Consider the following 13,138-nt stretch of genomic DNA (forward strand, 5'->3'; position numbering starts at 1 on the left):
AGGCTTCCAACAATATATTAGGGGGGGAAATGTAAGGATGCAGAGAGTTGTATGGAGACCTCCTAATTCCCCTCCCAGAACTAACATTCCCAGAGTGGTTTAACCATCAACCCCTCTTTTACAGGGAACTCTGGGAACTGTAGCTCTGGGAGGGGAATGGGGGGGTCTCCTTATAACTCAGCACCCCAAACAACTCCCAGGGGTTTTTGCAGGAAGTCACAGCTGTCCAGAGCGGAATCAAAGCGCTTTAAATTTATAGTATGAACATGGTCTTCCTCTGGTCTGTTTTACCGCAGCCTTGCCAAGCTACATTATGTGGTATCAAAAATCTCTTGAAACTTCCCACCCTGCTTGCCTTGGCTCTCAAATCTCCTAAATCAAGTTTCTAGTCCTTCTAATTATTAAGATTAAAAAGGTTAGGATGGATGTATTGAATATTATATATGAAATATGCAGCGTTTAAGGGCAGATATGGAAACCGTGGAAGGTGGGTGGGACAGGAAGTGGTGTTTTGTTTTGTTTTGAAAAATCAATAAATATTTATATATTTTAAGTTTCCAGTCCTTAAACTTGGAAGACATGTGGGAGGCAAGCAATATTTTTCCTCTGCCTTCAGGAAACCTCAGCTGAATCGCCTGGCTTAGAGGAAACAACTTGAGGGGGCAAACCAGTCCTCACAGGTCTGCCTCAAAAAAATTCACAGGAGGATGTGGGTTTGACCCACAGAAAACCCAGACCCCGAAATTTGCCCAGGTCTCCACCTGCAGAGCTTTGCCCGGCAGACCCAGAGCGCTGCTGAGGAGAATTAAGCCGTCATCTGGGGAGGAGGCGAGGAAAGTGACTTTGCATCAATTAAGGAGAGAGACTTTAATTAAGTTATTTATCTCCAGATCTCGCTCCTCTTCTCTGCCTCCCCCCACCCCAGAGGGATGGGCAGAATAACACAAAGAGCTGGGGGGGGGGAGAGAAGGAGGAGGAGGAATTCCAACCCTTCTTTGCCCTCCCAGCTCTGGAAATCCCCTGGGAGGGAGAGAGAGAAAGAAAGAGAATATCAAAACGGCCACATTATAGGCTCACCTTTCCGCTGCGCACGGAGATCTTGCATCGCATCTAGCAAGATCATTTCCACCTTCTGAAATGCAACCCTTCAGAGGCTGTGGGCAGGCGTGGCAGGGCGGTTATTCAAGAACAAGGGTGCAGCACTCTGCACATGGCTAGGAGCTCCTCACCACACTGAGCTCACAGGCCTGGCTCTGCGTCAGAGTGAGATCGCAGCACCATGAACAAATATTGCTTTGATACCACTTTAACTATTGCAGAGTCCTGCAAAGAATCCTGGTTTTTTTGAGGGGGGGTGATGAGAATCCCTGGCTTGTTGAGGGGGTGATTACAGACCCTCCAAGTGTCCCTATTTTCTAGGGACAGTCCTGTATATACAGATGTCGTCCCGGTTTCTGATTTGATCCTGGAATGTCCTGTTTTCCCTTAAAGGTAAAGGGACCCCTGACCATTAGGTCCAGTCGTGGCCGACTCTGGGGTTGCGGCGCTCATCTCGCTTTACTGGCCGAGGGAGCCGGCGTACAGCTTCCGGGTCATGTGGCCAGCATGACTAAGCCGCTTCTGGCGAACCAGAGCAGCGCACGGAAACGCCATTTACCTTCCCACTGGAGTGGTACCTATTTATCTACTTGCACTTTGACGTGCTTTCGAACTGCTAGGTTGGCAGGAGCAGGGTCCAAGCAACGGGAGCTCACCCTGTCGCGGGGATTCAAACCGCTGACCTTCTGATCAGCAATCCCTAGGCTCTGTGGTTTAACCCACAGCGCCACCCGCGTCCCTTTTTTTCCTTAGGACGTCCCTATTCTCATCAAAGAAATGTTGGGAGGGAGATGTCTCTACATTCACTGGAGAAATGTCGGAAGGTACGGAATGGGATGTCCCTATTTTATTCAGAGAAAGGTTGGAGGATATGTGATTGTGAGGAACAGCTCACCTGACTCTCTATCCCTCACCTGGAGAAAAGCTTTAATGATGAGCGACACAAACTTACGCACGCTTACTCAAAAGTAGGTCTCTTCAAGTCCCATGGGACTAATTCTCAGGTAAGTGGGCATAGGGGATGCGGGTGGCGCTGTGGGTTAAACCACAGAGCCTAGGGCTTGCTGATTAAAAGGTTGGCAGTTCGAAAGCACAAAGTGCAAGTGGATAAATAGGTACCGCTCCGGCGGGAAGGTAAACGGCGTTTCTGTGTGCTGTTCTGGTTTGCCAGAAGCGGCTTAGTCATGCTGGCCACATGACCTGGAAGCTGTACGCCGGCTCCCTCGGCCAGTAAAGCGAGATGAGCGCCGCAACCCCAGAGTCGGCCATGACTGGACCTAACGGTCAGGGGTCCCTTTACCTTTACCTATTAAAAACAAAGTGTGTGTTGATTTTCTCTGAAAATTCTGAGGCCTCTTATTTTTATCCACACCGAAATGTCCCTTAATGTCATCCAAATCGGGGGAAAGACCTCCTCCCCAGTGAATGGGCAGAGAGCGTTTTCTTTTGCTCCTTTTAACCTGATGAAAAGTGTTCTTTTCAAATGCCGGGGTCGAAGCTTTTCAACTGGCCTCCAGCACACCCTACTGATGCTTTTTTGGGACGCGATCTCTGTTTGTACAGGCTGGTCTGCCCTTTCTGTTTTGTTCCTTTTAAAAGGTCCACCTGGCTTTGGAAAGGCAGCGAGAGCGAGGAAAGCCCAGCCATTCCTCTCCTCCGGCCCTGGGAAAGGTCACGGAGCACTGATGACCTTTGACTCTATGGGGCCCGCCCCAGATGCCTTTCCCCGCCGCAAGGGCACGGCGGCTAAGTGGGTGGGATGCTTTGGCTCTGGGTTAAAAGCTTCCGCTGGCTTGTATATTCCGCTCCGTCCATCTGCCTCTCATTTTCCCTTCTCCGAGCGGATGGCGGAAATCGCTTTGGAAATACCTGTCTGGGGTCAGGGCTGTGCCAAAGGTTTGCTGGCACAAGCAAGGCTGGCGCCAGAATCTGGCATCCTTGGGCATTTGTTGTTGGAGACCTCGCACTCTGTGCCCTTTAGCTTTCCGTTCTCCCCACCAGCAAGCAGTGCTGGGAATCCCAAGCCTCTAGCTGCCATTTTAATTTCCCAGAATGCCCTGGACTTAGCCACGTTCCAGGGCATTGTGGGATATTTAAAAGGTGGGTAGGTGCCCCTCTACCCACCGCCGCCAGGTAAGAGTGCCAGGGCCCATGGACAAAAAGCACCAAGGGAGCAGCCCTAATCCTCTGGCACAATGGCTTAGTTGTGTCCGGCTGTTAACCAGAAGGTTGGTGGTTCGAGTCAACCCAGGGATGGCTGTGATCAGGATTCCTGCATCACAGAAGGTTGGACTGGATAACTCTTGGGGTCCCGTCCAACTCGTATGATTCTACTTCAGCTGAGACAAAGCACCCTTAAACTTTGAGCCGCTCCTGAGGACGAACGCAGACAAGTTCTTCGGCGCCACTTGCGAAAAGAAGGACATGCGTCTTGTAGATTTCACTGCTCAAGCCGAAAGCCAAATTCTGCCATCTGTGCTTTGTATTAATTTACTCTGCAAATGTTGGTCTTCCACCAGGGTGGCCACTTAACGCATTGCCGAAAAAAGATTTGTATTTTTAAAAAAAGGCTAAAAGAGATTTGCATAATTTTTATGCATAGCTGAAAATTTAGAAATACTCAAATTTATAAACAGAAATGCAAGCAGTCTGGGTGGTGCCCATTTGGCCTGCTGTCCTAGATTAGGGTTCCTGCTCCTCCTTCCACCTTTATTGTCCAAGGATCTCAAGGTGGTGTACATGGTTCTCTTCCCTCATTTCATCCTCGCAACAACCCTGTGAGGTAGGTTAGACTGAGAGATGGAGATTGGCCCGAGGTCACCCAGTGAGCTTCATGTCTGAGTGGGGGATTCGAAGCTTGCTAACTCTGACCACTGCAGCGACAACCTTTGGAAGAGAGAACTACCTTCTGCAAAAACGATTGCCCTAAGAGGCTCATGGTTTTTGGCTCAAGGAGATATGCAGGGGGGAAAAGATGTTGTCCTCCAATAGGTTATCAACAGCTCAAAACATACCAGGGCAGCTGGAAGGTGCATGAGGAACAGCACACAGAATTAAACTCTGGAACTCACTGCCACCAGTCAGCAATAGCCACCAAGTTGGATGGCTTTAAAAGAACATTAGGCAAATTCATGGAGGGGGAAGGGTATCAGTGGCTGTGCTCTCATGGATGGAGGCAGTAATGCTTCTGCTGAAGATCGCAGGAGAGAGGAGAGTGATCCTGTGTTCAAGTCCTGCTTTCTGGTTTCCCAGGTGAGCCATTGGCCCGATCTGGTAGGGCATTTGCTTAAGGCTGCAAGCCTATGCCCACGTAAAGGTAAAGGTACCCCTGACCATTAGGGCCAGTCGCGGATGACTCTGGGGTTGCGGCGCTCATCTCGCTTTACTGGCCGAGGGAGCCGGCGTACAGCTTCCGGGTCATGTGGCCAGCATGACTAAGCCGCTTCTGGTGAACCAGAGCAGCACACCTTCCCGCCAGAGTGGTACCTATTTATCTACTTGCACTTTGAGGTGCTTTCGAACTGCTAGGTTGGTAGGAGCAGGGACCGAGCAACAGGAGCTTCGAACCGCCAACCTTCTGATCAGCAAGCCCTAGGCTCTGTGGTTTAACCCACGGCGCCACCCACATCCCTTCTTGTTTTTAATACCAGGGCTTTAAAGAGCTGCAGGTGGCTAGCATCCTCTTTGTAGAATCATAGAGTTGGGACCTCAAGAGTCATCTAGTCGAACCCCCTGCAACGAAGGAATCCTCTTGGTAAAAGAGGACTGAGAGGGCACCCATTTGCCACATCAAATTATTATTATTATTATTATTAGCTGCTTTGCTCATAAAAATGACTCGAAGCAACTTGCAAGCACAGCAGAAATCAGTTACAATGAACAGAATCAATGGAAACCTCAACAAGCAAACACATTGATGCAGTGGTACCTCGGGTTACAGACGCTTCAGGTTACATACGCTTCAGGTTACAGACTCCGCTAACCCAGAGATAGTACCTTGGGTTAAGAACTTTGCTTCAGGATGAGAACAGAAATCGTTCTCTGGTGGCGCGGCAGCAGCAGGAGGCCCCATTAGCTAAAGTGGTGCTTCAGGTTAAGAACAGTTTCAGGTTAAGAACGGACCTCCGGAACGAAATAAGTACTTAACCCGAGGTACCACTGTACAACTAAAAGACAGGTCTAGCAGATCCTGTCCCACCAAAACAAGTTGTTATGGGTTACATTCGATTCTCACGAGAGAGGGGATGTCAACAGAAGCAGCCGCATCCATAAACGCTGGGAAATCTGTCCTGGCACCCACCCAACCCGTCGCTTGAGCCACAATGTGCTGGGGAGGGGGTGTTCCTTAGCCCCGGGACCTGTTTCAAATAGCAGCTCCCCACCACGGAATACTTAAACGGCTACTCATATAGAGAAGAGTACCTCTGAACACGTGCAGAGCGTCTCTTCCCTATCCGGCAGGCCAGGCATGAGCGTCAACGTTCTTTTTGGAAAACAAGGAGGACCACACCCGACACCAGATCTGGATCTGGTAGAGGCAGAGAGCAAAGATTGCTCCAGGTTAGGAGCGGATCCACACCCTATATTTTCACCCTTTCAAGACAGAATCTGAAAGGGAGAGCGGGTGGGTGGGGAGCCAAGAAGGCGTTTCCCCCCCCCCCCCCCTAGCAACCGTCTGCAGGTCTTGACTTTGAAAACAAGGGTTGCCACATCCAGGTCTTTGCAGGTTCTTCTGCTGTTAAGAACAGCTTGGGAGAACTTGGCCAGGATGCAATTTTTGCCCTCCCTGTGTTTCTGTGAGGGGAGAAGCTGCAAATGGCAGAATTCCCCCTTCCAACATATAATCACAAAAGGAACAGGAGTCTTCCCAGGTCCTGGGGGTCCTGATGTTAGGACCAACCCTATCCTTTACGATACGATAATCTTTATTGTCATCGCCCCATACAAAACAACGAAACTGAGATTTTCGAAATTGAAACTTTCCCACCTCCTGCAGGCATTTGGGGGTGAAGGGCAAGGAACGGGGTTCCCTCTTCTCAGAATCTTCCCCCCATTTCCCACCGGGCTAATATAATCGGAGACCTAATTAATTAGAATGAGGAAATGGAACGCACACACAAACACACACACCTATCTCTGTGTCTTTGGCATCGGAGGCAGCCGGATAAAAGCTCCGGAAATCAATAAATCACTAGGCAGACAGTTTGTACAGGAGCTGCCTTGCCCAGTTGATTGGCCAAGTGAGATATTGCATCTGCCTCAGTTCCCCCAGGGGAAAAGAGAGTCGAAGCAAAGTCCATCTGGCTCTCCTCTCCCCTGGCTCTCTCCTGTTCCCTCCCCCTCGGCCCCTCGCCAAGAACACCTGGGTCCCACGCTAGCAAAAGAAGCTGGCTCCGATTTCAGAGGTTAACACCCACCCCTCCAAAATATCGCCACCCTTCAAAGGGAGATTTTTGTGGGGTGAATGGAAATGGTTTGCAATTGGATAGACTTAAGACAGCAGGGGGAGGGGAGAGTATGCAAGCTTCTGGGTTTCACAGAGCTCTGCGCCATCCCTGACGCAACGTGCCAAAGCGTTCTGTGAAACACTGAAGCTTGCACACCGGCTTCAGTTAATCCAGGCATTTCTCTCTTTGTCTGCACCTCTTCCTATGCCTTAGGTTGTGAAGTCAGAGCAGTGCCTGGAATGAGTTTGTGCTGCTTCCCAGTCAAGGGGAAATGGCTGACAAGACGCCTGGTTGTATTCTCAGCTCCGGAAGGGGAATGTTACCTAGTGAGGAGAATGACAGGGAACTGGGCTTCAGGTTTCAGGGCCCAAAACAGAGACCTGGGGGCGGCCCCTGGTGATGTCACGAGGGGAGGCCCTAGTGATGTCACAAGGTAGACCGTGGAGACGGAAGTTAATTGGGAGAAGGGAGGAGAGGGGGAAACATTCCCCAGAGCATCTATGCGATAATTTGTAGCCAGCTCCCGCTAGGGTGAAGCTTGTAAACCGCATGCACAGTCTTCTTAATTTTTTAAAAAATATTATTATTAATTGTTATTATATTTATTTATATCCCGCCTTTTCCCCAGACTCAAGCCGGCTCACACAAATCAAAACAACAAAACACAGAAGGCTAGCAACCTACAGAAGGCAATAGCTGAAAAGCAATTGAACTATATCAGAATTAAAACAGTTCTGTTAAATACAAATAGTGAAAACAGTGCAGCGCTATTTAAATTAAAGCCACTCTTGCCCACCTGGAAGGGGGAGAGGGCAGACTTCAGGTCAGACCTGAAGATCTGGCACCCTAGCGAAGTGAAGAGAGCCCCTGAGCATGTGCAGAATGCCATTCCCCCCGTCACCACTGAGCCAGGGCATCTAAGTCAGAGGGCTGTAGCTGCCAGCTTCCTTAAGCTCTGGCGCTTATTCCCCCCCCCCCCGGAGGAATTCGCAAGCTCCCCTCTTAGTGGCACCCACACCTGCCACCCACCTACCCACCAAGAGAAGGACCCCGAATCCACCTTACCGGCCAGGCAAAATCAAACGGGATCACCACCCTGCCAGCGTGATCGCTCTTCTTCTGGTGAGTGGTGGAGAAGACATTGCCCCCTAGGACGGGTGTGGTGGCGGCCCCCAGCACGCAGGGCCCCCCGGGCAGAGCCCGCAGCTGGTATTCCTTGAGGCAGACCCGGAAGAAGGCATGGCATTGCTGCGCCACGGGGCACGGCGGATCCAGGCCCCCGCGGCAGCACCGCCCGTCAGCCAGCACCCCTTTCTCGTTGCGGGCAAAGCGGATCTGCAGCTCAAAGGTTCCTGCCGCCTCGGAGACCTGGAAGGGGCAGAGAAGAAAGAGAGGAGAGATTGGGACGGTTGAACCACGGAACTCATTGCTACAGGAGGCAGCGGCGGCCCCCAATTTGGGCAGCTTTGAAAGAGGGTGGTAGACAAATCCATCGAGACCCCTGGCCTTCAAGGCTGGAGGCAGCAATGTTTCTCAAGGCCTGTTGCTGGAAACCACAGGAGGGGAGAGAGAGGGGTCTTGTGTTCGAATCCTGGCGGCTGTTTTGCCACAGGTGTCTGGTTGGCCCCTGTGAGAACAGGATGCTGGGCTAAAAGGGCCATTAGCCTGATCCTGCAAAACTCTTCCTGTGTTCTTAGGAAAGAGGCACACTTGTCATTAAAAAAAAAAATTGAAGTAAATCAAATGAATCGATAAAATAAAAAATTGAAAGTACAAAAAATCAGCACAGTATATCTGGGGGAGACTTAATATGAGGCTGCGAAAGTACTCAATGCCATTGAAATCAAATTTCATCCTGTACTGTCCACCGCTCAGCCAGTGCTAAACTCCAACCAAAAACTGGCATCCGAATCTGTCCTCCTGGTCTGACAGTGATTTCGGATTTCAGTGATTTCAGACCCAAAAGATCGGCCGCATCCAGAGTTCTGATGCTGTCAACAGCAGCAAGGCCAAATGCCTTTGGGCAAAATATTTTTCGTTTTCATGTTCTGAAAGGTGCTGCCCTTCTCCCTACCCACCCACCCACATCGCAAGTTGTCTGGAATTTTTGGGGATTTTCACATACACACAAAGCAGAAATTATGCACCTAGATCTGGCTATCCTGGCTCAGGATCAGGGCTGGCTGTGAATCAGAGCCGGGCCCCAGAACCTGTTCCATAGATTCACAGAAATGTATAGTTGGAAGGAACAACGAGGGTCACCTAATCGAACTCCCAGCATTGCAATATTTCACCCAGCACGGGACTCGAACCCACAGCCCCGAGATTAAGAGCCTTATGCTCTACCGACTGAGCTATCCAGTCTCGAGTGCCAAGGCTTGATTGTTAAGCTACGCATAATCACGGAAATGGTGTATCTGAGCATATGTGGAGTGCATCTCCTTATGCACAGCCACCCAAACAGCTATGGCTGTGCGGTCCCTGAGCACGTGCAGAGAGGTGCTCCTTTGCTGGAAAGAAGCCCGCCCAGGTGTTCCATTCACAGTGTCACAAACCTCACACGCGGCCGAAATTTCCAAGCTTGCCCTTGTGGCCTGTTCCCTGGCAAAGGAACATCTGCGCATGCTCAGGGGAACCCACTAAAAAGAAAGAGCTTGCAGAGAAACCTCAGTCTCAGACTGGGAACACCAGGTGCACATCTTTGGCTGTGGATAGGGAAACGAACTCTGCACATGTTCAGAGGCACCCTTTCCATTATTGCACACGTCACACTGCGAGGTCAAAGCAGGTCCTTCAGGTTGGGTGGGCCCCGATCCCAGGCCAAGGTAACCAGGTCTGGGGGCATGATTTCTACTCAGGGAGGGGCAAGAGCCCCAAGAATTTAACGCCCAACCCCGAAATCCCCACTTACGAAACTGCTACTAAGAATTAATGTATTTTCGTCGGAAGGGAGAGTGTTGCCCGCTGGGGGCAGGGGGTCAAAATGTCCCCCACCTCCTTCCCCGCTCGTAGCTGGGGAGGCCGGATCCGTCCCCTGCCCTCCCCAATGAGGAAATCCATCTTCCCTAGGGGGATACTGGGCGTTACTGGAATCGCAGCAGACAGGATCTCACCCCTGCCCCCCTCTCCTGCAGAGAGCCCTACGGGCAGGGAGGCTCCTCATTCTGCCCTTTGCGCCCGCCAGATGTGGAGCCACAGGGATGCCAAATGCCACCAGCGGGAGGAGGGCTGCTGCCCACCTGGTCCAGCCCACCCGGCCCTTGCCAGCTCCCCACAGGACTCTGCGGCCTCCGGAACATTTGCAGCGGCAAGAAAGGAAGCTTTTCTCTCAAAAACACACACACACAGACGCACCAACCCTGCCAGCCTTTTGTTTCGTGTCTGAACAAGGAAATCGAACCCGAGCCAGCAGCAGGCGCCCCAGGTGCGAAATCCACAGAGCGCCCCGCCTCCATGCCAAGCACCACGGGACCCAATCCACCGGGAAGTTCCCATTCCGCCGAAGTGAAACAGGAGGCACGCAAGTGCTCTTGCACAACGGGAGGTGGGCCCAGGGAGACAGCGGGGTGCAGTGGTTAGAGCAGGGGTAGGCAACCCAAGGCCCGGGGGCCGGATGAGGCCCATTCGCCCTCTAAATCCGGCCCGCAGATGGTCCAGGAATCAGAGCGTTTTTACATGAGTAGAAGGTGCGCTTTTATTTAAAATGCATCTCTGGGTTATTTGTGGGGCATAAGAATTCGTTCATTCCCCCCCCCAAAAAAAAATATAGTCTGGCCCCCCACATGGTCTGAGGGACAGTGGACCGGCCCACGGCTGAAAAAGGTTGCTGACCCCTGGGTTAGAGTGTTGGACTAGGATCTGGGAGACCTGGGTTCAAATCCCCACTTAGTGACTGGGAACCCAATGCCTGGCCTTGGGCCAGTCACTGCCTCTCAGCCGAACCTACCTTCCCAGGTTGTTGCAGGGATAAACTGAGGACAGGGCTGAACCATGCATGCCACCTTAAGTTCCTTGGAGGAGAGGAAGGGTAGAAAACAAACCGCCTGGGATAACTCAGTTGGGAGAGGCTCTTAATCTCTGGGTTGTGGGTTCGAGTCCCACGTTGGGCAAAATATTCCTGCATTGCAGGGGGTTGGACTAGATGACCCCGGGGTCCCTTTCAACTCTACAGTTCTAGGAAACAAAATCTGGTTGGCCATAGGATGTTGGAATAGACAGCCCTTTGCCCTGATCCAACTATAGCGCCCCCCGCAGATGATATTAGGGGCTCCCACACGGTCCACTTTCCATGCGGCTTCTACAGAAGACCTGATCAAAGGATCAGGGCCCTCAGATCTGCCTCTTAATGGCGCCCAAACCTCACTGCCTGAAAAGGCTCGGCCAGCTGTGCCTCCCTAACCCGCTCTGACTTCTGAGATGCTGCCAGTCGTGGGGCGAGCTTGACTCAAAGCTGCCTCTGGGATGGGGTGACTGCTTCCCTCCCAGCCCAGAGATGCAGCTGACTCTGGGGTGGAGCAGAGCAGCTGCCAAACTGCCACACAGCACAGCAGCAGTCGAACCAAAAGCAAGATCGCATGCCCTCTTCTCACCCCCCCCCCCCGGTTGGTGGCGGCGGGGGAAACACGGCGAGGTCGCAGGAGCTTCATCCTGCAGGTTCCTTGGAAGGGAGCGGGGGGGGGCAGATAGGACCCTCTAGGATCCTGCAAACAAACGTCCCAGCTGCAAACGGAAGCCCAGTACAGCAGGGTCTGATCCAGTGCCAGAGCTACCCTGGGGGCTGAGGCTGGTTCAACACCAAAGAGATGCATCCACACCTAACCAGTTTAACCAGGTTCCTTCCTCCTCCTTCTGGGACTGGAAACTGGGGGAACTGTAGTTCTGTGACAGGAAGGGGGCGCCTGGGAAAATATCTAATAACAGAGCAATCTAGCTGCCTCGTCAAACTACAAATCCCGGCGTTTTTTTAGAGGGGGAGGCAGAAAGTTGTTGCTCAACCGGTATATCAAGCAAACTGAGAGAACGATCCGGCGCATGGTGCCTTCGCTGGCGCTTACTCCCAGCAGTCGGTGTGTCACCAGATGCCCCAAAGATGGTGGCATGTCGACTCAGGCAAGGGAGCCCCCCCCCATGATCACAGATCTCTCCCCCAGTCTGTTCCCCGCCCCCCTGAAAAAACACCCCCTGCCCGCCTCTCTCAACCCCATTTCAGCAGCTTGTGGGGCAAAGACACAAAACCAGCTCAGGATCCAACCAAGCAGGCGCTGGAGCGAGTGTGGAGGTGCAGACATGCTCTCCACATGGCGCATTGATGCTCCCCGCCTTGTGGCTGGCCAGCAAGACACCACGCCTAGCTCTCAAAGGGATTGCGCCGTCCAGTTCTCTCTCTGGACAGGGTGCGATGCCCAGAGACGAGAGCGCAAAGGGTTCTCTGAGGTTGGCAGGGGCAAAGTGGCACCTGGAGGCGGTTGAGAGCCCGGAGACGGGTTCAAAGCAGCCCTCGACGAGCCTCTCGCCCAGCGGTGCCCACACCCAGCCAAAGAGAAAGGATGCCATGGTGCCTCTCTCCAAATGCCACCCCAGAGAGAATGCTAGGCACCCCTACCACCCAAAACCTGCAGCTCTCAACTTGGGGTAAACAGAGGCTTGGGCATGCCTGGGCAAAGTTGGCACCTGCCTCTCCCAGCGTGGGGTTGGTGCACCCATTTCAAGCGCCCACACCACCCGCGAGTGTTGGAGAGGCGTGCCTGGGTGCCCCAATCGGGCACCTCCCGGGCACCCAGCAAAAGGGTTCGGGTGGGTGTCCCAGAAGCGGGGGTCTCACCTGGGGCCTCGCGTAGCAGAGGAGGAAGACGAAGGTGCACAGCACGTCGCCAGGGGTCCTCCGCCGTCTCATTGTGCTGGCGGCGGTGGGTAGCGGGCAGCCCCCTGCCCCTCGGCCGCGGCGCCCCGGCAATGGGAGCCCCTGGCCGGTCGCCCAGCGCGGGGCATCCAGGACTCGCTGCCCAGGCCACGCCGCCGACGGTGCCCAACCTCCCGGGAGCGCAGCTCCGATTCGGATCGGGAGCCGGAGCCAGAGCCGTCGCTGCTGCCGCTGCTGCTGCCGAAGACGCCCGGCTGCGCTCTGGCTGCGCTGGGCAGGGCCGCCTGACATCACGCGCGCCGGGGTGGAGCCTCGTCGCCCGGCCACTTTCCCTGGCCCTCCGCCCAGCCAAGGGGGCGGCGGCCGCGGCGGCAGAAGCAGCATCGTTTCCCGACCCTCCGGGGCAGGGAGGGGGCGGCACCGGGACCGGCCAAGAGGAGCAACCGGTTCCTTCGCGGCGCGCGGGGTTCATTGCGCCCAGGGCGCGCCAGCCGGAGAAACGCTGCGTCTCCTCCTCCTGGCGAGGGATGGAGCGCGCGGACTCGGGCCGGCAGCGCGCCCCTGGGTGCCTGCACGGGCCGGCAGCAGCGGCAGCAGCTCCTCTCCGGGGTTTCCGGCGAGGGACTGCCCCAGCCCTGCGCGCACACGGCTGTAGCCCTTCCTCCAAAACGAAAAGCTAAGGCGCTAGTTCTCGTGGTTAAGAAGAAACGCGCGCGGGGCCAGTTTGCGTTCA

At 53.6% G+C, this 13,138-nt stretch overlaps 1 protein-coding gene and 1 long non-coding RNA gene across 2 annotated transcripts in view; one reads left to right on the forward strand and one right to left on the reverse strand.

The window, feature by feature from the left end:
• The window catches only part of LOC310768107 (uncharacterized protein), a gene marked incomplete at its 5' end in the record, with an annotated part of 57,390 nt that extends 44,601 nt beyond the window's left edge, over positions 1–12,789 (reverse strand). Inside the window, 2 exons of the mRNA XM_083625817.1 lie at positions 7,611–7,913; positions 12,367–12,789. Of these exons, the coding sequence (XP_083481943.1) occupies positions 7,611–7,913; positions 12,367–12,789 (726 nt within the window). The remainder of the gene's footprint in view (positions 1–7,610; positions 7,914–12,366) is intronic.
• Positions 5,266–7,287, forward strand: LOC310769245. The gene is made up of 2 exons (XR_014551568.1): positions 5,266–5,658; positions 6,759–7,287. It is a non-coding gene; the product is annotated as an uncharacterized lncRNA (long non-coding RNA).
• Positions 12,790–13,138: the final 349 nt, after the last annotated feature.

This window comes from Podarcis filfolensis (genome assembly GCF_964270895.1).
Source record: "Podarcis filfolensis genome assembly, chromosome: 8".
In the NCBI taxonomy this organism is placed as follows: Eukaryota; Metazoa; Chordata; class Lepidosauria; order Squamata; family Lacertidae; genus Podarcis; species Podarcis filfolensis.